Below are 27,550 nucleotides of genomic sequence, written 5' to 3' on the forward strand. Positions count from 1 at the left end.
TATTGTTTTAATTTACTTTTCTGCTGTTTTGCACACCAGTATTTCTACTTGCACATCATCATCTGCTGTTCTATTGGCTCCAGCTCTACACTACACTTAGTTCTCGTTTCAATCTGGATGGCTGAAGCCTTACAGATTGAACGCTAGAGATGTAAAGGTCATTTCTGATTGAGCTGACCGATGCAGCGTTTTACCGTGAATGCAGTCTCCGCTAACGCGAGAACATATTCTTTCAATTTAAATCACGCTTTAATGCTGAACTTTCACTATTGACCAGCACAAAAACATCCTGTGGCGGACTGCACTAGCATCGAATAGTCTCCGCGATATGCAACTTTTCAGGGAAGTCATGAACCAATACACGCAGTCAGTCAGAAAAGCAAAGACTAGCTTTTTCAAACAGAAATTTTCATCCTGTAGCTCTAACTCAAAAAAGTTATCTATCTATCACTCCAGTCATAATTTGCTAAATTGTAACTACTTCGATACTATGGCCTATTTATTGCCTTACCTCCTCACGCCATTTGCACACACTGTATATAGACTTTCTTTTTTTCTATTGTGTTATTGACTGTACGCTTGTTTATTCCATGTGTAACTCTGTGTTGTTTTTTGTGTCGTACTGCTTTGCTTTATCTTGGCCAGGTCGCAGTTGTAAATGAGAACTTGTTCTCAACTAGCTTACCTGGTTAAATAAAGGTGAAATAAAATAAAAATTAAAAACATAGCTTCACATAGCGTCACATAGCGTGACATAGCTTCACATAGCGTCACATAGCTTCCCACAGTGCTAAAAGCGTAGCCTAGTGGTTAGAGCGTTGGACAAGTAACCAGAAAGGTTGCAAGATCAAATCCCCAAGCTGACAAGGTACAAATCTGTCATTCTGCCCCTGAACAAGGCAGTTAACCCACTGTTCCTAGGCCGTCATTGAAAATAAGAAATTGTTCTTAACTGACTTGCCTAGTTAAATAAAGGTCAAAATAAATAAAAAATAAAATGACCACGGCCCTCAGCCACATGGCTGCAGTCAAAAGCTACATTCATTCGGATGCTACTTGAATAAAAGGGGCTGTGTAACTTCTGAATGGAAGGCAAAGTAAAGGGGAAACATGGTTTTCAGTCAACGAGAGAGAAACGCCATTGATGTGAAATCAAATACAAAAGCTCAAGTGTCACATGAAAGAGTTAGTCTTGACATTCTCCGGGGGTAGACCTGACAGCCAACTGAATTACGCTCATGAGTAAGTGAGCTGTGGTGTGGTTTTCACGTGAGTCACAATCGCTCTGCTTTCAAATGATTCTTCAATGATCAAACGAAGAGATGGTAGAGAAGATGTCAGGTGTGAAAACAAGTCAACACGACTACGTGTTCTATCCTGAGGAAAATAAAAAATGAGATTGCTGTTCATCATGCTGTGTTGTCAGTGACATTTGAGAAGAAAAAACCCTTACAAAATTGAATGGTTACATCAATAAATCACTTTAAAAGTGGTGTCATGCCAAACATCAACCATCAAGCAGAAGCTTAAATTGAGGACAAGTGGGATGATTCATTGACGAATTCAGGCAATGATTTCATGCAGACTGGAGCGGTCTGTGTGAATCCTGTGTGTGTCTCGCCCTATGAGACTCTGGCCTTTGACCTCACTGGAGACGCCCCCTCCTCTCACTGCACACACACACACACACACTCATACACTCACACAAGCATACACACTCATACACTCACACAAGCATACACACATGCACACACAGACTCATGCGCACACACACACACACACACACACTCTCGCAAAAACAAGCACAGGCAAGCATATGCACACACACGCACACAACACAGCAAAACACACACACATGCACATACACTTCGCTGGAGGGTGGAAACACAAGCCCTGTCTCTGGAGGAATGCTGGCCCCCTGCCAGTCTGCACAAAGGAATGTGTCTTGTCACACCACACACACTGCAACCTGTTTTCACTACATGACACACAATCATGTTCTCCAGTGTTTTAAAGTACACTCCAGTGAAAATCTCACTTTTAAAAGTTAATATTCTGTTAACTCATACCCAAATAATGTTCTTGAATCATTCTATACTCGTATTGGTGGCCAAAGCATAAATTGGAGAAAAAAACACTTCAAAACCCCCACCTCAAACTTGTATCTCAAATAGACCGTTTAAAAAACGCTTGCTATTTCCTCATAGAGGATGCTGTCATCCTCAAGAGGAGGATGAGCTGGCCAATCAGCAGTTCATCTAGTACCAATCATCTACTGCCATTAATATTTTTAATGACCAGTATACACACACACCATTCAAACACAGAAAAGCTGCTGTTCCACATACTTAATTAAAATAAATTGTAAGGAAAAAAATTCTGTCATATTGTAATTAATTTCTCTGCTGCCAATGACTGGAACGAATTGCAAAAATCGCTGAAGTTGGAGACTTATATCTCCCTCACTAACTTTAAGCATCAGCTATCTGAGCAGCTTACCGCTTACCGCTTACAGCCCATCTGTAAATAGCCCATCCAATCTACCTACCTCATCCCCATATTGTTTTTATTTACTTTTTTGCTCTTTTGCACACCAGTATTTCTACTTCCACATCATCATCTGCACATCTATCACTCCAGTGTTAATTTGCTAAATTGTAATTACTTCGCTACTATGGCCTATTTATTGCCTTACCTGCTCACGCCATTTGCACACGCTGTATATAGGCTTTTTCTGTTGTGTTATTGACTGTATGTTTGTTTATTCCATGTGTAACTCTATGTTGTTGTTTGTGTCACACTGCTTTGCTTTATTGTGGCCAGGTCGCAGTTGTAAATGAGAACTTGTTCTCAACTGGCCTACCTGGTTAAATAAAGGTGAAATAAAAATTTACAAAAATTATAGGTCATATTTGATAGAAATCTGGACACACTGGACAGTTACTTTAAGCACCCATATTTCCTTCAAGGCCATAGCTATCTGCAGTCAATCTGTAACCCAAGCCTGACACTGAAGCCCCTATATGTACACAGTGCTTGACTTGGTGTAGGAGCTGTCTTTTTCTAAGTCGGTCCATTAGTCGCTCCACTCACCGAAATTCACAAATGACATTATGCTATAGAGACTAGAGGTCGACCGATTAATGGGAATGGCCGATTAATTAGGGCCGATTTCAAGTTATCATAACAATCGGAAATCGGTATTTTCGGTACTACACCTTTATTTAATCTTTATTTAACTAGGCAAGTCAGTTAAGAACACATTCTTATTTTCAATGACGGCCTAGGAACGTTAACGACAAATTTTTAACCTTGTCAGCTCGGGGGATCCAATCTTGCAACCTTACAGTTAACTAGTCCAATGCTCTAACACTTGATTACATTTTACTCCACGAGGAGCCTGCCTGTTACGCGAATGCAGTAAGCTAAGGTGAGTTGCTAGCTAGCATTAAACTTATCTTATAAAAAACAATCAATCAATGACTGTCATTGCTCCAATGTGTACTTAACCATAAACATCAATGCCTTTCTTAAAATCAATACACAAGTATATATTTTTAAACCTGCATATTTAGCTAAAAGAAATCCAGTTTAGCAGGCAATATTAACCAGGTGAAATTGTGTCATTTCTCTTGCGTTCATTGCACGCAGAGTCAGGGTATATGTAACAGTTTGGGCCGCCTGGCTCTTTGCGAACTAATTTGCCAGAATTTTACGTAATTATGACATAACATTGAAGGTTGTGCAATGTAACAGGAATATTTAGACTCATGGATGCCACCCGTTAGATAAAATACGGAACGGAATAAACATTTTGTTTTCGAGGTGATAGTTTCCGGATTAGTTAAAGGTATATGGTTTAGAGAGAAATAGTCGACGCGTTATAATTCCTGTAATAACTTGCGGCTGAACTTGAAAGGGGTTCCTTCGTTATTTTACTGTTCATGTCTTCCATAGAGAATGTCTTGATCTACTTCAAATAAGGTCTGTGTTTCACGGAGGAGCAGACTGACAGGGGACCATGCAGACAAGCTCTGCTTTCTGCACTACAACCTAAAACTTCTTAACTGGGAATATTGAAGACCCATGAAAGCTGGTGGTTTGTTTTAACATATGTTCTCATGTTATTTGAGACTAAATGTATTTTATTTATGTATTATATTAAGTTAAAATAAAAGTGTTCATTGTTCATTCAGTATTGTTGCAATTGTCATTATAACAAAAATGTGTGTGTGTGTATGATATATATATATATATATATATATATATATATATATATATATATATATATATATATATATATATATATATATAAATACATATTATTATTTATTTTTTAAATCGGCCGATTAATCGCTATAGGCTTTTTTTGTCCTCCAATAATCGGTATCGGTATCGGCGTTGAAAAATCATAATCGGTCGACCTCTAATAGAGACCTCTGATTATTCACTGTTAACGGTTGATACACATTTTCAATGACTTCTCCATAACTTTTAACCACATATTCATGACTATTGTTATAGCCTACATGAAAAGTAAGCATTATTGACACTGGAAGGCTGCTGTGTCTGATCCCATGTAGAACTACCACCTCCTGCCGTTGTGCCCTTAATCTAGGCACTTAACCCCCCACATAGAACTGCACTGATAGTACCATGTTGTCAACATGTGGTCAACCCTCCATCTGGAGAGCTCCTGGTTGTGCAGGCTTGGCTTTTTCAACATTACAACTAAATACTTTATTTCCTCATTCAATAAATCAGGGATCAACGGATAAGATAGGATACTTCAAAGCAAGGTATTTAACTAGACATGTTTATATATTAGGCTCAAACATTCATGTTTCAGGGGAGATCTATGCACAGCAAATTATTTGTTAATTAGGCTATTCTTAGAACATTTTGTAAGTTGTTGCAATTACATGGCTACTGTTTAATAGAGGGGAATCCCTGCTTTCCAACAGTGCAGATTTATTTAGGCTCTACAGTGCCGGTAGAAAGGCAACAACAAAATGAATGCTTAGTTAGCTTTAGTTAAGTAGCGAGATAACCGCTACATGTTTTGTTTTGAATTGGTGATCTAGTTTGTCTGTCTGTTATTATTTTATACCTGCTGCTGAAATGTCGCGTTCTCTCTCCTCGGGCAACGGCCCAGTCGCACTGGCACACACACGCAGCACCACAGACTGCACTGAAGAGTCATTCCGATAATGACTGATATGTCATTTTTTTTATTGATTTATCATATTTAAAAGTGCGCTTTCATGAAATACATTAACAACAATTATGAAACTAATTTCCATGACGTTTCATGACCTTACAAACCCTCATTTAACAATTTGGAGCAGCCCATCATGACATTCAGGCTGGCACATTTTCGATCTGCACAATCTCAAACAGCCTACTGTCATTCAGATTCACAAACTAGCGGCAAATGAATTTGAACAAAACTGAATCAGGAAGTGAATGCCCACCCCATTGCTATTCAATGAAGATCCCGCCTCCATTCTGCTTTGATCAACCTTTTCTGCCTCAGTGTGTGAGAAACCAGTCTAAAACATCTTTACAGTTAGAATTCCATACCCACCAGTCCATTACTCACATAAGGCTACATACGAATACATTTAAATAACGGACGTGATCTTTCCTCTTGGAAGCAGACTGTTTATTTATAGTGGTCAGTGGTAGGGCAAACGCTAACTTATTAATAGGAAGTTTCATCACTGTGTAAAAGTCACCTTACTGTCACTCTCACTCACCACCACCTGTCACCACACCGGCTCCAGCCACCCAGAAGCACTAAGGCCATAAAAGGCACAACACACTGTCCCTTCTGGCCGGTCAATGCTCCCACACACGCACGCACGCGCACGCACGCACGCACGCACGCACGCACGCACGCACGCACACACACACACACACACACACACACAACACAGTCCCTTTCTCCCTGTCCCCCAAGACGCTGCCATCAGATAACCCACCCGCAGCAGAACAGAGATAAATAGCTGACCCTCCTCCACGTACAGTATGTGGACCAAGGACAGATACCCTGTTGAAAACTTTCACACAAGTTTATGTGGTGAGGACAGTCATCAATTTTTGTAAACAACAATTAAAGTTAAATATGTGGTTATCTTTTCTGTGTTGAACTGTAAACAAAGGTTTACTGTTGGAGTGAGTCCAATAATGCATTCTCGCCATCTGCACCAATGCTTTCTTTTGTTCTACCTGCCAACAAACCTGGATACGCTATCGATTTTGATGGAGTAAGCACAATCCATTCCAGAAGCTAATGTTTTAGCGGCTAGCTTCCATTAGCGTTAGCCTCATCTGTTCTTATCTGTCTGACGGAGGGGCACTGAGCGCTAGGCTGAGTGCTAGGCTATTCCATGGGGCCCAGACCAGGGACATGATTGATGGAACTAATTACTCTGGGAAGCTGCTTTAGGAAACCAACTCTGCAGGAAGGAAGCATAGAATGTACATACTGGAACAATTAAAGCAGGATTCACACTGGTGTGACTTCTCTTCTCTGAGCTGCTAGCTGACATTTTATCTCTGTTTTTTACATCTCCCTTTGGGGTCTGTCTCTCTTTGAAAAGTCGCTTGTGAGTTTTTCCCAAACATTTTTGCAGTGTTAGCTGAAATGTAGGTGTGGAAAGTTGTTTTGAAAGCGACAGAATGTAGCCAAATCTCAAACAAATACGCCAGGCTCATCAATCTCATTCTCATAACTGTCATACAGACAATCATTTGCAAAGAAAACTCTTCAGTATTGAACGTCGATCTTTTGCTTGGCGAGGACCTTCAAATCGATCAAAATGACATATCTGTCCCCTTCCTATTCAAATTAGGTGTCTGGGAAGTAAACACTGCTCTGACTCGCCACGTGAAGACAGCAACATTATGCACAAAACATGATCAGAATACCGCAAGCTCCTACTTGGTTCCATGTAGGCTACTCAACCCTGAGTGAGAAGAGTTTGGAATGTGGGCGCTTCCATCCTAAATGGCATCACTATTCTCTTTACAGTGGACTACTTTTAGCCTCGTTCAAGTTCAAGTTGCATTGTCACATGCTCAAGTACAGAGAAATGCTTTACTTTTACACTCTGCCCAACAATGCATGGGGTGCCATTTGGGAGCCACCCAGCGACTTCGTTACAGACTTCCAGGCCAGCTGTTCTTTAGAAGGGATGGGTGGGTATTATCAAGTCTCAGTTTACACATTCGACTCACAGAGAAAGGGTAGAAGAAGTAGGAGCAGGGTCATTGTGGACACAACAGGTTCATTTTACCTCAGTGTGCTAGCTGCCTTTAGCCTGGGGCTAAGCTTTCAATAGCCTGTATAATTAATGAACCTGTGAGTCTGGGACACTGGGTTCTCAGGTGAGAGAGGGAGAGAGAGAGAGAGAGAGAGAGAGAGAGAGAGAGAGAGAGAGAGAGAGAGCGAGAGAGAGAGAGAGAGAGAGAGAGAGAGAGAGAGAGAGAGAGAGAGAGAGAGAAAAGAGAGAGAGTGAGTGAGAGGGACAAAAGAGAGAGAGTGAGTGAGTGAGAGGGACAAAAGAGAGAGAGTGAGTGAGTGAGTGAGTGAGTGAGTGAGTGAGTGAGTGAGTGAGTGAGTGAGTGAGTGAGTGAGTGAGAGAGAGTGAGTGAGTGAGAGGGACAAAAGAGAGAGAGTGAGTGAGTGAGTGAGTGAGTGAGTGAGTGAGTGAGTGAGTGAGTGAGTGAGTGAGTGAGTGAGTGAGTGCGTGCGTGCGTGAGTGAGTGAGTGAGTGAGTGAGTGAGTGAGTGAGTGAGTGAGTGAGTGAGTGAGTGAGTGAGTGAGTGAGTGAGTGAGTGAGTGAGTGAGTGAGAGGGACAAAAGAGAGAGATAGCGAGAGGGATAGAAGAGAGAAAGAGAGAGAGAGAGCGAGAGGGACAGAAGAGAGAAAGAGAGAGAGAGAGAGGGACAGAAGAGAGATACAAGGAGAGAGAGAGAAGAGAAAAGGGGAGAGAGAAACAGAAAGAAAGAGCGAGAACTAAAACCCCCTAACAAAGAGTTCTGCCGACACATAGGTATCAAGTAATATATTAACACACCAGTGATCAGCCCCCTGCAATCACAGGAACACTGGCCCGGATGGAGGTCTCTGGACCAATCCATACCTACAGTTACATCCGGCCTGACAAGCAACCTCTGCAGCAGGTCCCAGACCTGGTACAGTCAGGGGCACTGTCCTACCTGTGGTGTGTGGGCAGAGGCCTTCAACACTATCAAAAAGACACTTGGGACACCTGCCAGAGGTAAAAACTCAACAACACCTCAACTCAACAGCAAACCTTAAATGCCCCAGCAACACACAAGAGGGCATAAAACTTGTGAGGCATCAGCTTTTACCACAAGTTTGTGATGAATTTCCACTATCAGGCTTAGCTTCAGTGTTTGGCGAAAAATGTTTGCCTTTCGTGTTTCCACCTCCGAGACCTGGCCCAAAAATATTCTAAAAGTTCCTGTCCTGACAGTCCTTTTTTCTTAAAAGTCACGGCTTTGTTCTGTTATGATAACTTTCAATTCATTATCGAAGGGAGGGAGAGGTTCACAGCTGCTCACAGGGAAGCAATTAACACATATAACTAATATTTTGATGTGATTCTCTCTCTGTGATCCAGTCAGCTGAGAAGAGAGGGATGAGTGGGGCTAGTTACATGCCATCCATCGTTGCCTGTTTGTTTGCCGATGTCCAGGCAGCAGACCTAATAGATATATACTAGGAGCAACTGCTGCATAGCACTAACTGTCTGTCTGCCTGCCTGCCTGCCTGCCTGCCTGCCTGCCTGCCTGCCTGCCTGCCTGTCTGTCTGTCTGTCTGTCTGTCTGTCTGTCTGTCTGTCTGTCTGTCTGTCTGTCTGTCTGTCTGTCTTACTCCAACTGTGTGTGGTAGGCTGACACAAATGAAGACTCAGTCAGCGTGCTTGGAGTCTACAAATGGCATGTCATAAGAGAGGTGGGGGGAGGGAGAGATAGAGCAGAGAGATAGAGGCACTGTGATTATTATTTCTCCCTGCTGGTCATCTACGAATGTTTGAACATTTTGAAGAACGATCTGGCCTTAATGGCCATGTACTCTTATAATCTCCACCTGGCACAGCCAGAAGAGGACTGGCTACCCCTCAGAGCCTGGTTCCTTTTTAGGTTTCTTCCTAGGTTCCTGTCTTTCTATGGAGTTTTTCCTAGCCACCGTGCTTCTACATCTGCATTGCTTGCTGTTTGGGGTTTAGGCTGGGTTTCTGTACAAGCACTTTGTGACATCTGCTCATGTAAAAAGGGCTTTATAAATTAATTTGATTGATTGACTGAGAGAGAGAGGTGGGGGAGGGAGAGAGCAGGAAGAGAGAGCGAGAGACAGTGTCACGGCCGTTTAAAGGAGTGGACCAAGGCGCAGCGTGATTAGAATCCATTCTTCTATTTATTTAAACAAAGAACACTTTAACAAACTCACAAAACAACAAAACGAACCGTGAAGCCAATGTAGTGCTCACAGGCAACTAAACAAGGACAATCACCCACGAAATACTCAAGGAATATGGCTGCCTAAATATGGTTCCCAATCAGAGACAACGATAAACAGCTGCCTCTAATTGAGAACCAATCTAGGCAACCATAGACATACAAAACACCTAGACCAGAAACAACCCCTTAAACATACAAAAACCCTAGACAGGACAAAACACATATATCACCCTTTTCACACCCTGACCTAACCAAAAATAATAAAGAAAACAAAGAATACTAAGGTCAGGGCGTGACAGACAGAGAGAGAACATCAACTACTACTCAACTACTACTACTCAATACTGCACTTCACAAAAGCCCAGAGATCATAGACAGCACCAGTGACAAGACAGTGGATGTTTGGTTTTCTCTATTCATAGAGTGCTCCTCTTTTCTCCCATGCTGGATTGAAAATGAGGCAGGGGGGCAACCCAACACGACAAGCCCCACCAAAACCAACAGAGATCGCTTCCTGCTCACAGCACGCTAACAGATAGAGATATCACGCCTCCATGACATTAATACGGTTTACTGGAAGTGAACCAAGATGCCACCTGATCCTGGAACCCAGAGCAGGTGCAGCCCTGGTCAGGCATGAGAGGGACAAGGAACCTCTCATCAGTACTCACCTCCCACCACATCAGTCAGACCCCCAAGGTTGCTATTCACAAACCGTCTCAAGAGTACGAGTGCTGATCTAGGACCAGGTTCTCCCTGTCCATATGATTGTATTCATTAACACCTAAAAGGGAAAATTGACCCTAGGTCAGCACTCCTACTCTGAGACTTTTTGTGAAAACTGTCCCAGGCCCCCAGGCTTGGGTCTCCTCTCCCTGGCTTGGGTCTCCTCTCCCTAGCTTGGGTCTCCTCTCCCTAGCTTGGGTCTCCTCTCCCTGGCGTGGGTCTACTCTCCCTAGCTTGGGTCTCCTCTCCCTGGCTTGGGTCTCCTCTCCCTAGCTTGGGTCTCCTCTCCCTGGCTTGGGTCTCCTCTCCCTAGCTTGGGTCTCCTCTCCCTGGCTTGGGTCTCCTCTCCCTGGCTTGGGTCTCCTCTCCCTGGCTTGGGTCTCCTCTCCCTAGCTTGGGTCTCCTCTCCCTGGCTTGGGTCTCCTCTCCCTAGCTTGGGTCTCCTCTCCCAGGCTTGGGTCTCCTCTCCCTGGCTTAGGTCTCCTCTCCCTGGCTTGGGTCTCCTCTCCCTAGCTTGGGTCTCCTCTCCCTGGCTTGGGTCTCCTCTCCCTAGCTTGGGTCTCCTCTCCCAGGCTTGGGTCTCCTCTCCCTGGCTTGGGTCTCCTCTCCCTGGCTTGGGTCTCCTCTCCCTAGCTTGGGTCTCCTCTCCCAGGCTTGGGTCTCCTCTCCCTAGCTTGGGTCTCCTCTCCCTGGCTTGGGTCTCCTCTCATCTCGCAGTCAGAGGAAGCAGGCATTCAGTTAGCTCCACTCCAGATAATGAGTCTGGCTATTAGCCACCAGCCACTGGCCAATAGATAACCACCAGTGAGGGTGAGAGACACTCCACTTACCTCCCCATTCTCTCAGGTGAGAGATCCCTTCTGGGTAATGACTCCTTCTCCTCTTATCTCTAAAACCAATGTGAAGGAGGAGGGTGAAATGGCACCACACACATGCACACACACACACACAGAAACACACACAAACTGTGGATGGATGGGCTGCACTCCATCCCCCATTCCTCTCCTCCCCAGTTCTCTCCCTAGGGAGGTGTTGGACTCTTATCATGCAGTTTATTAGCAGAGGAGAGGTCCTGATCCACATCTGGGAGAGAACAACTGATGGACACCCTTTTAACGCCTCTTAAAAAGACATGGAGTGGTAATGACTCACTTGATAGCCGGAGAGGGAAGAGGGGAAGAGGAGGAAGAGGGTAAGAGACGGAAGAGGGGAAGAGGGAAAGAGACAGAATAGTGCAAGAGGGGAAGAGACGGAATAGGGCAAGAGGGGAAGAGACGGAAGAGGGGAAGAGACGGAAGAGGGGAAGAGGGGAAGAGACGGAAGAGGGGAAGAGACGGAAGAGGGGAAGAGACGGAAGAGGGGAAGAGACAGAAGAGGGAAAGAGACGGAAGAGGGGAAGAGGGAAAGAGACAGAATAGGGCAAGAGGGGAAGAGACGGAATAGGGCAAGAGGGGAAGAGACGGAAGAGGGGAAGAGACGGAAGAGGGGAAGAGACGGAAGAGGGGAAGAGACGGAAGAGGGGAAGAGACGGAAGAGGGAAAGAGACGGAAGAGGGGAAGAGACGGAAAAGGGGAAGAAGGAAAGAGGGGAAGAGACGGAAGAGGGGAAGAGACAGAATAGGGCAAGAGGGGAAGAGACGGAATAGGGCAAGAGGGGAAGAGACGGAAGAGGGGAAGAGACGGAAGAGGGGAAGAGACAGAAGAGGGAAAGAGACGGAAGAGGGGAAGAGGGGAAGAGGGGAAGAGACGGAAGAGGGTAAGAGACGGAAAAGGGGAAGAAGGAAAGAGGGGAAGAGACGGAAGAGGGGAAGAGGGGAAGAGACAGAATAGGGCAAGAGGGGAAGAGACGGAATAGGGCAAGAGACAGAATAGGGCAAGAGGGGAAGAGACGGAATAGGGCAAGAGGGGAAGAGACGGAAGAGGGGAAGAGACGGAAGAGGGGAAGAGGGGAAGAGACAGAATAGGGCAAGAGGGGAAGAGACGGAATAGGGCAAGAGGGGAAGAGTCGGAAGAGGGGAAGAGACGGAAGAGGGGAAGAGACAGAAGAGGGGAAGAGACAGAAGAGGGAAAGAGACGGAAGAGGGGAAGAGGGGAAGAGACGGAATAGGGAAAGAGACGGAAGAGGGGAAGAGACAGAAGAGGGTAAGAGACGGAAAAGGGGAAGAAGGAAAGAGGGGAAGAGACGGAAGAGGGGAAGAGACGGAAGAGGGGAAGAGACAGAAGAGGGTAAGAGACGGAAAAGGGGAAGAAGGAAAGAGGGGAAGAGACGGAAGAGGGGAAGAGACAGAAGAGGGGAAGAGTGGAAGAGACAGAAAAGGGGAAGAGATGGAATAGTGCAAGAGGGGAAGAGACAGAGGAGGGGAAGAGACAAATAGTGCAAGAGGGGAAGAGACGGGAGAGGGGAAGAGACAGAAGAGGGGAAGAAACAAATAGTTTAAGAGGGGAAGAGACAGAAGAGGGGAAGAGACGGAAGAGGGCAAGAGACGGGAGAGGGGAAGAGACGGGAGAGGGGAAGAGACAGAAGAGGGGAAGAGACAAATAGTGCAAGAGGGGAAGAGACGGGAGAGGGGAAGAGACAGAAGAGGGGAAGAGACAGAAGAGGGGAAGAAACTGAAGAGGGGAAGAGACAGAAGAGGGTAAGAGATGGAAAAGGGGAAGAAGGAAAGAGGGGAAGAGACGGAAGAGGGGAAGAGACAGAAGAGGGGAAGAGTGGAAGAGACTGAAAAGGGGAAGAGATGGAATAGTGCAAGAGGGGAAGAGACAGAGGAGGGGAAGAGACAAATAGTGCAAGAGGGGAAGAGACGGGAGAGGGGAAGAGACAGAAGAGGGGAAGAAACAAATAGTTTAAGAGGGGAAGAGACAGAAGAGGGGAAGAGACGGAAGAGGGGAAGAGACGGGAGAGGGGAAGAGACGGGAGAGGGGAAGAGACGGGAGAGGGGAAGAGACAGAAGAGGGGAAGAGTGGAAGAGACAGAAGAGGGGAAGAGACAGAAGAGGGGAAGAGACGGAAGAGGGGAAGAGACAGAAGAGGGGACGAGGGGAAGAGACAGAAGAGGGGAAGAGACAAATAGTGCAAGAGGGGAAGAGACAGAAGAGGGGAAGAGACGGAAGAGGGGAAGAGACGGGAGAGAGGAAGAGACAGAAGAGGGGAAGAGACAGAAGAGGGGAAGAGACGGAAGAGGGGAAGAGACAGAAGAGGGGACGAGGGGAAGAGACAGAAGAGGGGAAGAGACAAATAGTGCAAGAGGGGAAGAGACAGAAGAGGGGAAGAGACGGGAGAGGGGAAGAGACGGGAGAGGGGAAGAGACAGAAGAGGGGAAGAGGGGAAGAGACAGAAGAGGGGAAGAGACAGAAGAGGGGAAGAGGGGAAGAGACAGAAGAGGGGAAGAGACAGAAGAGGGGAAGAGACAGAAGAGGGGAAGAGTGGAAGAGACTGAAAAGGGGAAGAGATGGAATAGTGCAAGAGGGGAAGAGACAGAGGAGGGGAAGAGACAAATAGTGCAAGAGGGGAAGAGATGGGAGAGGGGAAGAGACAGAAGAGGGGAAGAAACAAATAGTTTAAGAGGGGAAGAGACAGAAGAGGGGAAGAGACGGAAGAGACGGGAGAGGGGAAGAGACGGGAGAGGGGAAGAGACGGAAGAGGGGAAGAGTGGAAGAGACAGAAGAGGGGAAGAGACAGAAGAGGGGAAGAGACGGAAGAGGGGAAGAGACAGAAGAGGGGACGAGGGGAAGAGACAGAAGAGGGGAAGAGACAAATAGTGCAAGAGGGGAAGAGACAGAAGAGGGGAAGAGACGGAAGAGGGGAAGAGACGGGAGAGGGGAAGAGACAGAAGAGGGGAAGAGACAGAAGAGGGGAAGAGACGGAAGAGGGGAAGAGACAGAAGAGGGGACGAGGGGAAGAGACAGAAGAGGGGAAGAGACAAATAGTGCAAGAGGGGAAGAGACAGAAGAGGGGAAGAGACGGGAGAGGGGAAGAGACGGGAGAGGGGAAGAGACGGGAGAGGGGAAGAGACAGAAGAGGGGAAGAGGGGAAGAGACAGAAGAGGGGAAGAGACAGAAGAGGGGAAGAGACAGAAGAGGGGAAGAGACGGAAGAGGGGAAGAGACAGAAGAGGGGAAGAGACAGAAGAGCAATAGAGGGATGAGAGAGGGAAACTGTGGTCATAGAAAGGGGGGCCAAGATTCCCTAATATGACCAAACCACCTGACCAACTACTACATGTTGGCTTCCCACCCCAAATATTAGTGGGTCCGTGATTATATTTAGTATTTTATTTAACCTTTATTTATAGGTGTGAGTAAATGAAGAACAAATTCTTATTTACAGCGATGGCCTAGAAATGTGGTGCATCGAAACAAAATACATTGTTGACAGATCTGGGTTTCAAATGAAATCTTTGTTGATGGCCTGCGCTAGCCATCTCATGAGTAATCAAATCAAATAAAATTGTATTTGTCACATGCACCGCATACAACAGTGAAATGATTACTTAGAAGCCCTTAACCAACAGTGCAGTTTTAAGGAAAATACCTAAAAAAAAAGTTAAGTAACAAATAATTAAAGAGCAGTAAGGCAGCATTAAAATGTTCATTCACACAACAACGAGTCAGCCCTAGGCTAGCACATGTGTTTTCATTGCTGATCTGATGTTATCTTACACCAGACCATTTTCTCTGCCTGTTCTGTGCCTCATGGTTCATGGTGTGTGATGCACACTGCCTGACTGCATCATTCTCCACAGTGCAGAGCAGAGCAGAGCTGGCTTTGGCCTCACACAGAAGCCTATGATGAGGAAACCAACAAACAGAAGCCTCAACTCACATAGTTAGCCTGAAGTCGACTGTGAAATAATTGATCAGATATTGCCCTGGTCCTGGCCACCCGTGTTTAGCTACAGCTAAACAAACATCATGCTGAGGGAATACAATCGCTTACCACAGGCAAACACGCTTGCCCACACTGCACACCACCACACACACACATTTCCCTCCTATCCCAGGAGGTGTATGGTGTAGTAATCCTCTGTGGCTTGCCTTTAAGCCATGGAGTCATTCATCTTCATTACAGTCATGGCTAGAAGAAGCAGATCTGTTATGCTCTCAAACTAGGTTAATGCCTCTACTGTCTGTCTGGGAATAAAAAATGACTTTTCCACCTGTTTATCATGTCATTCCACTGCTGGGATGGGGACATTACTAGCCTGGAATCCACACTGATATGCTAGTGAAACAGAGTATATCCCTTTGGATTCTAGGCTAGGACATTACTGCACCGGGTGGTTAGTTCCTCCATAAAAGTACATTTTCATTTTAGCATTAAACATTCAGGAATAGATGGTACAGGAGCACTCAGATATCAGAGAACGTTATGCACCTCTTTAGTCTGAGGTGTTGTCAGAGTGGTTATTTGACAGGTAACGTTATCATCAATTGGTAGGTAACGTTATCAACAATTGACTGAAAGCCTATCACTGAGGTGTTGTTATGGTAATACATATTTGATCTTATTCCAGATTGTGAGCAAAAAAAAATTAGCTCCTCCCTTTCTCAGACCTTTTGACCGTTCAGAAAAACTGCAAGTGGTGCAGAAGTTACGCAAGCATGACAACTCAACTTAACCAACTTGGACAGAGAAAGGATTTCACAGCCCCAATTATAAGAGAAAATATTTTAAGAAACTGTGCTTAGTCTGGCAGAAAAACAACAGAGCCAGCACAAATATGTTATAACAAAGCTTTGGGTGTCACAGGCGTTTAAATGTTCCCAGATGAGATCAAAGACTCAGGTGTAATTTATTAGCCTTGTTTTCTTCCCACAAGACCCTCCAGACAACACCACCACCTCCACCCACGCTTCCAGTTAAGACATAGACCCCCGTGTCAGACCTATACTCTACACGCAAACTTTTTTTTAATTTTTTTATTTTTTTTTATCCCATTTTCTCCCCAATTTTCGTGGTATCCAATCGCTAGTAATTACTATCTTGTCTCATCGCTACAACTCCCGTACGGGCTCGGGAGAGACGAAGGTCGAAAGCCATGCGTCCTCCGAAGCACAACCCAACCAAGCCGCACTGCTTCTTAACACAGCGCGCATCCAACCCGGAAGCCAGCCGCACCAATGTGTCGGAGGAAACACCGTGTACCTGGCCCCCTTGGTTAGCGCGCACTGCGCCCGGCCCGCCACAGGAGTCGCTGGAGCGCGATGAGACAAGGATATCCCTACCGGCCAAACCCTCCCTAACCCGGACGACGCTATGCCAATTGTGCGTCGCCCCACGGACCTCCCGGTCGCGGCCGGCTGCGACAGAGCCTGGGCGCGAACCCAGAGACTCTGGTGGCGCAGTTAGCACTGCGATGCAGTGCCCTAGACCACTGCGCCACCCGGGAGGCCCCCCTACACGCAAACTTTTAACCAAATGAACACCTCAATTATATAGCCAAAGACCAGAACTATTATTTGACTAATCGTGGCTTCAAAACAGTAATCGGATGTGAAAAGAAAGCACAAAAGCAGAACTAGATGATCCCTAATTGCCCACCAGCCTACTGTGTGGACCACATCACAGGTAAGGCTGCACAATGGGCTGGTTGAGACATTTAGGGCTGTTCCCGACAAATGAAAATCTTGGTCGACTAAGTGTCGTCTATTCTTTTGACCAATTGATTGGTCGGAACTTTAAAACGTGTATTTTTCCATATATAGACACATCCTATGTGTTTTAATCAAATAATTAAATGCACTGAGCTTGTCTGATGCTTTAAGCGAACTGTTTGATGAAATAATTAAGACGCACAAATGACAAGAGGGAGTGCTGAGCCTGGCTCAGACTTGCTGCGCGGTGTTTAAAAAAAGACAGTGACTGTGACTAGCACCCGCTCTCTCCTCCCTGCATCAACAGTGTGTATCATGCTGTCAGTGTTGCTGAAGCGGCAACAGAATTACATACATTTCTGACTGAAAAGTTATGTTACCGAAATCTCTAATTTGTTTAGGAAAAACATTCCCTATACCCTCAAGTAGGGCTGGGCAATATGGCAAATAAATTATCATGATATATATATATATTTATTTTCATTCAATACCGATAATTAGCATGATATTAATCAAATCATGTTTAAAAGGTCAATTTCTGCTTCAGACTCAAGACTGCCTAAACAAACCAAAGGCTTTAATGATTCTTATTTATTGTCAGATGTAGAACTCACAAATAACATTAACTCCACTTTTTTTAAAAGCTATAAACCCTTACAAGTTATGAACAAGAAAAAAAAAAAAAAAAAAAAAATAGTGCAAGTCAATATGCATTATAACTGTTAGCCTAATGGCACATTACAGTTGAAGTTGGGGTAGTTGTCATCTTACAAGCAAGAAAGAAAAGTCTGTCTACTGTCTCTGGCTTTAAAGCTGCCCTATGGCAGGCCACTATGTTGCCACCTGTGCTAAAAACACAATCTTGGACCTAGACTTGGCGTTCCGGTATCGCTTGCCGTGCGGTAGCAGAGAGAACAGTCTATGACTAGGGTGGCTGGAGTCTTAGACAATTTTTAGGGCCTTCCTCTGACACCGCCTGGTATAGAGGCCCTGGATGGCAGGAATCTTGGCCCCGGTGATGTACTGGGCCGTTCGCACAACCCTCTGTAGTGCCTTGCGGTCGGAGGCCGAGCAGTTGCCATACCAGGCAGTGATGCAACCAGTCAGGATCCTCTCGATGGTGCAGCTGTAGAACCTTTAGAGGATCTGAGGACCCATGACAAATCTTTTCAGTCTCCTGAGAGGGAATAGGTTTTGCCCTCTTTACGACTATCTTCATGTGCTTGGACCATGTTATTTTTTGGTGATGTGGACACCAAGGAACTTGAAGCTCTCGGTCCTCTTTTTCCTGTAGTCACAATCATCTCCTTTGTCTTGATCACATTGAGGGAGAGGTTGTTGTCCTGGCACCACACGGCCAGGTCTCTGACCTCCTCCCTATAGGCTGTCTCGTATTTGTCGGTGATCAGGACTACCACTGTTGTGTCATCGGCAAATTTAATGATGTTGTTGGAGTCATGCCTGGCCGTGCAGTCACGAGTGAGCAGGGAGTACAGGAGGGGACTGAGCACGCACCCCTGAGGAGCGCCTATGTTGAGGATCAGCGTGGCGGATGTGTTGTTACCTACCCTTACCACCTGGGGGTGGCCAGTCAGGAAGTCCAGGATCCAGTTGCAGAGGGAGGTGTTCAGTCCCAGGGTCCTTAGCTTATTGATGAGCTTTGAGGGCACTATGGTGTTAAACACTGAGCTGTAGTCAATGAATAGCATTCTCCCATAGGTGTTCCTTTTGTCCAGGTGGGAAAGGGCAGTGTGGAGTGCAATAATGATTGCATCATCTGTGGATCTGTTGGGGCGGTATGCAAATTGGAGTGGGTCTAGGGTTTCTGGGATGATGGTGTTGATGTGAGCCATGACCAGCCTTTCAAAGCACTTCATCGCTACAGACGTGAGTGCTACGGGTCATTTAGGCAGGTTACCTTAGTGTTCTTAGGCACAGAGACTATGGTGGTCTGCTTAAAACATGTTGGTATTACAGACTCGGACAGGGAGAGGTTGACAAGTCACTGGACAAGACCTGTGAAATGGCTTTCTCCTACTCCAGTACTCTTTGCACCAGCTTTTGACGTGATCCCCACCTGCTAGGTGACTCAGTCACCAACTTGTGCTGGGGTAGGTTGTGTTCTTTTTGAGGAAGTGCCATGTCTCTCTTCTTTTAACACAAATAGGAAAAGGCACCTACCACTTTCTTACACACTCCAGTTGCTCGATCCACCCATTTGTCTACTCACTCTCTCTAAGAGAAATCAAGAGATTTTAATAAAATGTTAAAATCACAATAATACCTTTAGTTATGTACAAATCTAATATTTAACTTAACCAGTTGATGAAAACAAATGCACATTTAGTTTCATCTAACAAGGTTAATTACCAATGGCCAAGTGCAGACGATGTCCAAAACATTGCAGTCGGGTCCATTTGTTGATTTGTACGGCCTTCACCACGTTCGCATCACTATCCGTTGTAATGCAGACCTGTCTGTCTTGACTGAGTCCCCAGGAGGCGAGAGCTCCAATGAGCCCCTCTGCTGTAGCTTCACCCATGTGGTCGTCGGGAAAGTAAGATGTTTGAAGACATTTATTTCTAAGATTCCACTCTTTGTCAATATAGTGGATAGTGAGGCTAATATAAGGCTCTGACGTGCGACTTGACCACAGATCGGTACTAGTAGCAAAATACGTAAAATCTGTCTTGAGCTGTTCCTCAACTTTTCCCTACACTCGGCGTAGAGTTTAGGCAGTGCGGTGTTAGAGAAATGTTTGTGGCCAGGGAGCACATACCTGGGGTCAATTAAATTGATACGCCTCTTGAAACCTTCCTTTTTGACTGTGCTAATTCGTAGCATGTCCTTAGCAATGCAATGCATAATGGCATTTGTGATGTCTTTGTGTCTTTTCGATGTTTGCTCGTAGGGCATAAACGCTGTCAGTGTTTACTGCTTCGGGCGAACATCCCTAGATTGGTTGGTGCTTTATCAATACCATGGCGCAAACTCAAACTTTCTGCATGAGTGATTTATCTTCAGATGGTGAAAAAGGTTTGTCGTATTACCAGACTTGGTAGCCACCTGTTTACGACACAATTTGCATTGAACCTTGCTCTGTTCTTTGTCGGACTTCAAAAAGCCAAACCACTTCCAAATTACTGAAACAGTTGAACCCTTTTTATCAATCATTTCTTCGTTGGAAGCTGCTCCTTCTCCATGGCTATCACTGCCACTGTTTTCACCTACATCACACATTTTTCGTGGTTAATAGTGTTTTTTAGTGGGCGTATACCTCCCCACGTGCATATTGCCACTTCTCTGCACGTTCCTGCTGCGTCAGAGGTGAAATGGACCTTATTATTCTATATCGACATTATCGAAAATTAATCTAAACGTTTTTATATTGTTATTGAGGGAAGTAATTACCTCGAAAATTATTGATATTGATTTATCGCCCAGCCCTACCCTCAATGCTTTCTCTCTTTATGTGACATGTATGCATCACATGCATGTGACCAATAGGGCCTTACCTATAGCATATCATAATCACATCAATAAATTGGTACATTGTAACACATGACAGCAAAATCAATGCAGAGGATGTGACAAATAAACTCGAAAAGGGAATGTTTACTGGTTGCTCAGGTGGTAAAGGGGAATGTTTACTGGTTGCTCAGGTGGTAAAGGGGAATGTTTACTGGTTGCTCAGGTGGTAAAGGGGAATGTTTACTGGTTGCTCAGGTGGTAAAGGGGAATGTTTACTGGTTGCTCAGGTGGTAAAGGGGAATGTTTACTGGTTGCTCAGGTGGTAAAGGGGAATGTTTACTGGTTGCTCAGGTGGTAAAGGGGAATGTTTACTGGTTGCTCAGGTGGTAAAGGGGAATGTTTACTGGTTGCTCAGGTGGTAAAGGGGAAATCAGATATGTGGAATAAATTTGACTAGTTGTGGAAAATACTGGAGCTCAAGAAAAACAAGGTAAGGAGCAAGCGTTGCATGCATATTAGGCCTATGTGTGACGAACAGGTTCTGTTAGAATACAATCTACTTTTTCTGACCGTTTGGAACAATGTAGACAACACTAGATAAATTAGAAGTGTACCAGAGAGTCTTGTTGTAAAGTTTTTTTTTTTTTGTAAAGTCGCATTCCTTCGTGAATGCAATTTCCGAAATGGAATGGTTTAGGCCTATTTATTGTTTACGCTAATTATTCAATGGTCGCTTTATTTTATGTTCAAACTAAAATGCTTGAATGCATTTCACATCATGAATGACTCGTATGATGTGTGATGACATGAACAAATAAATGATTGATTGATACAGTAGCCTATATACTGTAAGTATTAAAATAAAGGCATAAGTAAGTTACAGTATTAAGACTAAACAGTATGCGCTCTTAGGCCTACAGCTCCATGGTGGTGATACAAGGCTGCTATAAGAAACCTACTAATGATGATAATAATAATAATAATAAAAGTAATAATAACAATAAAAAATGGAGATCTGCTGCAACCACCACATTGTTCTCAACAACAGTATGCTGGTTAACTTTGCTATTATGCACATAGCAACATGGTCTAGGAAAATAAGCCAATTCAACAGCGCAGTGATGTGTTTCAGAACCGCGGACAGCGACCACTATCCAACGCTGGAGAAAGCGCATTTGTTGTAAAATAATATTATTTTTATTTGTGTTACACCATTGCTGTTACATAATATAACCATATACAATTTCAGTAGCACATGTTTTAGAGTGATGGACTGTGCCATCCCCACGGCCTCCACAATGGATCAGTCCACTCAGACAGGCACCAACCAGACAGGTGTCTTGTACACCATGATTTGTAAAAACAAATGTGGCTACTGCTCGACTAAAGAAATCTTGGTCGACCAACAGCCTATCGACCAAACAATCGACCAGTCGACTAAATGGGGTCTGCCCTAGACACATTAATTTTGCTTTCCTTTGCTCCCTGTGCTGTGTATGATGACAAGTGAATTAGGCCCCTCTATCAGAGATAGGATATTCACCACCATTCATTCAATACGCCATCGGAATAAAAAAAATAGTTACCTACAAAACAAATCTGTCATTGCATAGATATGAGAGAAATACTGTTGAAACACAAAAAAAGGTCTTCTTAGTTTTGACCAGGTCCTGAGAGTGGCCACAGTGACGGAGGGTGCAAAAAGACAGGTGGACGGACGGACAGACAGGCAGGTAGACAAACAGATTGTCACGGCTGTTGAAAGGAGAGGACCAAGGTGCAGCGTGGTCAGCGTATATTTTCTCTTTAATAATAAAAGACGCCGAACAAAACAATAAACACTACAAAAACAAACCGTGAAGCTCAAAGGGTATGTGCCCTAAACAAAGTCAACTTCCCACAAAGACAGGTGGAAAAAAGGGATACCTAATTATGGTTCTCAATCAGAGACAACGATAGACAGCTGCCTCTGATTGAGAACCACACCCGGCCAAACACGAAGAAAAACACAACATAGAACATAGAATACCCACCCCAACTCACGCCCTGACCAAACCAAAATAGAGACATAAAAAAGATCACTATGGTCAGGGCGTGACACAGATAGCCAGACGGGCAGACAAACAGATAGCCAGACGGGCAGACAAACAGATAGCCAGACGGGCAGACAAACAGATAGCCAGACGGGCAGACAAACAGGTAGACAAACAGATAGCCAGACGGGCAGACAAACAGATAGCCAGACGGGCAGACAAACAGATAGCCAGACGGGCAGACAAACAGATAGACAAACAGATAGCCAGACGGGCAGACAAACAGATAGCCAGACGGGCAGACAAACAGGTAGACAAACAGATAGCCAGACGGGCAGACAAACAGATAGCCAGACGGGCAGACAAACAGATAGCCAGATGGGCAGACAAACAGATAGCCAGACGGGCAGACAAACAGATAGCCAGACGGGCAGACAAACAGATAGCCAGACGGGCAGACAAACAGATAGCCAGACGGGCAGACAAACAGATAGCCAGACGGGCAGACAAACAGGTAGACAAACAGATAGCCAGACGGGCAGACAAACAGATAGCCAGACGGGCAGACAAACAGATAGCCAGACGGGCAGACAAACAGATAGCCAGACGGGCAGACAAACAGATAGCCAGACGGGCAGACAAACAGATAGCCAGACGGGCAGACAAACAGGTAGACAAACAGATAGCCAGACGGGCAGACAAACAGATAGACAAACAGATAGCCAGACGGGCAGACAAACAGATAGCCAGAGGGGCAGACAAACAGATAGCCAGACGGGCAGACAAACAGATAGCCAGATGGGCAGACAAACAGGTAGACAAACAGATAGCCAGACGGGCAGACAAACAGATAGACAAACAGATAGCCAGACGGGCAGACAAACAGATAGCCAGAGGGGCAGACAAACAGATAGCCAGACGGGCAGACAAACAGGTAGACAAACAGATAGCCAGACGGGCAGACAAACAGATAGCCAGAGGGGCAGACAAACAGGTAGACAAACAGATAGCCAGGCGGGCAGACAAACAGATTGGCAGGTTGTTGTAACCTTGTGTGTGCATACATGGTGCGGGACCATAGAGATAGAATATTGTAGCCATAGAGACACAATATGGCAATGTTCTATATTATATTGTTCTGAGCGTGTATAAAAGTGTTCCATTTCATTCTGTGGTTGTAGAGGTGTGCGGTCGTGAGCAAGCCCAGCAGTACATCTCCCTTCCAGCTACTAGCCCTGAGATTACATGCTGATGGGAGTAGAGCTGATAACAGAACAGAGGCTGTGAGAAGATCAATGTCACAGTGTACAGACAGGGGTGGAATCTGCACCAGAATAATCTTCCCAGGACTTTTCTCAGTGACACAGACTTTTCATCCACCACCCCCCCTCTAACCACCCCAGTCCCAAAGGAGAGCCCACACAATGCAGGCAGTCAGATAATCATCCAGAACCCCCTTCTCCAACCCCCCAACCCCACTCCCAAAGGAGAACCCACACAATGTAGCCAGTCCCTCACAATCTACTTCTGCCCTCTACACAACAGAAGCCTCTCACTGCAGGGAAACTTGTGTATTACATTTACATTGTATCAACAACACTGTCTGGTTGCATGATAATCCCCAATGACATCATGACTTTAACAAAAACAACAAATATGGAGAAAACATTTAGCAGAGATTATCTGCGTCGCAAACGGTTGCTATGGGGATTCTTACAAGGGGAGAGAAAATGTCATTGTTGAGCAAACATTTTGTCCTTGACGCTTTTGTTACATCTAAAACAGCAAGATTGTGAATGTCATTATAGCACGCCCACACACGATGATCTTCCTCACCACCGGAGAGAATATAGGAAACTTGAAACAGACCTTACAGCTTGATTTTGCAGCACTGTAGCCGTACATTCAGTAAGTTGGCTGTGCAAAGTGCATGAATGACACAATAACAACTCTTGCTAGTTTTTCAAATGAGTTGGTATGAAAAGGTTAAGCTAGAGAAGGCATTTTCAGCTTTCCTTGAGAAAGGCAGAAACATTGATTTTACAGCTCATTTCATCAATAAACTAAAGCATGTACAACCTGCTTCTTCACTTCAGATACATGGAATTAAAAAGCACACAGCCCAGTGCTAAATGAATGCATTAGAATGACCAGAGTATCCTAGACCTACGTCATGCAGCTATCCTCTTGAGAGGGGTATCCATAAGGACCACACTAGTGGCCTTATCTTTCAAATGAGCCAGTGCCAATAGAGGGAGGACCCAGGCTTTGACACCCCTCTGAGGGGGAAGGGTCCTGGACAGAGACCCCTCTCACCACTGTATTGTCTGGGACTCTGTAAACCCTCATTGGAGAGGTGCCCCACTGCCTCTCTTTCCACTGTAGATGAATAGAGACACAACAGTAGATATTACATGTCTCTCTGAACCTTCTCCAATAGCCACTACCTCTTAAACAAGAACACATTAGCATTTATGTGATTCTCTCTCTCTCTCTCATTCCCCCCATTGATGTGATGCAATGCAATCTGGCCATGTGACTTGCTGGAATTGGAAATCAGCCTAGAGGTCACACAAGAGCATAATGGGTTAGTTTTACACATGCTGAAACAGGAGCTATTTGTGAAAATCTGATTATGTTGTTTATCTGAGCTGGACAAATCCTATTTCTCAATGGGGATAATAGACATACATTGCTTATAGCTTAATCTATAGAACTGTAATAGCCTATGATTTTAAACTGCAGAAGAGCAGGTACTTTTTGTTATGTGATGAACCCCTACTAATCTAAGACTTCGAAGAATGGTTGGTATGCCAAATTAGAGTTACTGATTAAAAAACAAAACAAGTATGTCAAAGTAATTAGAGGGGGTGGGGTCAACTCTGTTCTGGAAGTCAGATTGCTGGGGCAAACTGGGTAAAACTATTGATATTCAGAGAAACTTTCTCTGCAGTCTTGCATGGCAATAGGGTATAGGCTAGTCACCATAATGTTCTCTGCATCTAGTGAGGGGAGAAAAGTTTACATAAATTCTGAGAATATAGGCTATTTGTAACTTTTCTTCTACATTTTGGGGTCAGCCCTGTTGTGCACTAATTAGAAGGGGAAGAAACAAGGAGAAATGTTCACAGACAATTTGATACATGAAATGTACTGAAAATAAACAGTTTCAACAATAGTTAATCAATGAGCAAATGACACATTGTAGCTTTAGTAGGCCACCCTTTGAAACAGTGATCATGTCCCCACATTCTTTCCCAAGTTGGGCCCTATGCAATTAAATAATTTGAGACTTTCACAATAGAATTAGACCATATATTTAAAAAATGTGGAGCCTTTACAACAGTTGGATATTTCACTGGGTACAAATTTGAAACTGCAGTAAAAGTGCAGTAACTGCAGTCAACTGTGGTATTTTGAACGCAGTAATTGCACTAATTACAGAATACTACACTCTAACTGCAGTTACACTGCAAAATTACTACAGTAACAAAAACGGTTATTTTGGACGCAGTATTTGCAGCATACTGCAGTTATACTGCACTCTAAATGCAGTTATACTGCAGTGTACTGCCGTTATACTGCACTCTGAGTGCAATCTTTTTTCGTAAGGGCAAAACTTCTCAACAACATGAACATGCGGCGGCCTCCACGTAAACAAACGGGAACAACGCAGTTATTACAATGCACCGTCATTCAACCACCTCTATCAAACTTTCACATTTACAGAAATGTCTGAACAGTTTAAACAATCGACGACTTGAGAGTGAAAGTGCAATGCAGTCTCTCCTTCAATCCACAACACACTGCGTTAGCTTGGTAAATGAAGCAAAATAACAATTCGTCCTTTAAGAATGTTCATGGACAAAGTTTAACTCGGCTTGTTCTGGCGCACAACAACTCACCTGCGAGACCAATGGGATAAGTGTTTGTTCCACCGACCGAGTTTTGATTTCCAGTCCGGAATCAAAGTTAACACTGCTGCAAGGAGATGAAGCCATTCCAACCGATCTCGCTTTATTACACAATGCAATTCTGGGTACCCGCTACCTGGCTTAACGTTTCAGTAAATTAGCGTAAACTAATGTGAAAGTATTTGGGGTTTATTCCGCTAGTTACACGGTCGTCTGACTGACTCTAAAGAAGCATGCCGTTTTAATCCACTCGTGTTCGGCTGTGCTGCATTCTGTGCGCCCGCTAATGTCTATGTAGTTTACTCAACTACGACAGGCAGAGGAGTCTGCAGCAACTAGCTAGAGAGAGTGGGTTGGCTATCCAGGACTATAGCCGTACGAGTAGGAACTGACAGGCACGCACATACACACACACACACACACACACACACACACACACAAAGGTTGTAACGATCGATTGAGAGAGCACACTGAGGACATGGATGGACGTCTCTTATTTACAGAGCTAATTTCAGTTTGTCTTAAACTCGCACAACATGGTTTATTGTCCGCATAGCCTTTAGCCCACCCTAGTGTTTTGTTATTACATGGTAGTAACCCTTGACTATTTGATGTAATATTCCATGACTCTCACCCGGACAGTTTTACGGGACAAGCATCGAAGACAGCTCTCTCTGTACCTTCTCAATTCACATGTTAACTTCATAGCAGGCGTTTGCTCAAGCTTATTGGAAGAATGAATACATGTATGTAACAAGGTGTTTGCAGGAATGTGAATCTTTGATGTTGGGTGTTAGCCATCTCTTTGGTGATTGGCAGCCTTATAGACTATATATATATATATATATATATATATATATATAGAGAGAGAGAGAGAGAGAGAGAGAGAGAGAGTAGCAGTCAACAACAAAAAAGTACTAATTCAAGGGTTTTTCTTAATTTGTACTATTTTCTACATTGTAGAATAATAGTGAAGACATCAAAACTATAAAATAACACATATGGAATCATGTAGTAACCAAAAAAGTGGTAAACAAATCAAAATCTATTTTATATTTGAGATTCTTCAAAGTAGCCACCCTTAGCCTTGACGACAGCTTTGCACACTTTTGACATTCTCTCAACCAGCTTCATGAGGAATGCTTTTCAAACAGTCTTGAAGGAGTTCCCACATATGATGAGCACATGTTGGCTGCTTTTCCTTCACTCTGCGGCCCAACTCATCCCAAACCATCTCAATTGGGTTGAGGTCGGTGATTGTGGAGGCCAGGTCATCTGATGCAGCATTCCATCACTCTCCTTGGTCAAATAGCCCTTAC

General features: G+C 44.6%; 1 protein-coding gene across 5 annotated transcripts in view; it reads right to left on the reverse strand.

Moving 5' to 3' along the window:
- The window catches only part of ctnnal1 (catenin (cadherin-associated protein), alpha-like 1), a 120,496-nt gene extending 93,916 nt beyond the window's left edge, over positions 1 to 26,580 (reverse strand). For all 5 annotated transcript variants that reach the window (XM_038971747.1, XM_038971749.1, XM_038971746.1 and 2 more), the window contains exon 1: positions 26,223 to 26,580. In XM_038971747.1, coding sequence (XP_038827675.1) covers positions 26,223 to 26,318 — 96 coding nt within the window. In that variant the 5' untranslated portion in view covers positions 26,319 to 26,580. The remainder of the gene's footprint in view (positions 1 to 26,222) is intronic.
- Between the last annotated feature and the right edge of the window lie 970 nt (positions 26,581 to 27,550).

This window comes from Salvelinus namaycush, chromosome 32 (genome assembly GCF_016432855.1).
Source record: "Salvelinus namaycush isolate Seneca chromosome 32, SaNama_1.0, whole genome shotgun sequence".
Taxonomy (NCBI): Eukaryota; Metazoa; Chordata; class Actinopteri; order Salmoniformes; family Salmonidae; genus Salvelinus; species Salvelinus namaycush.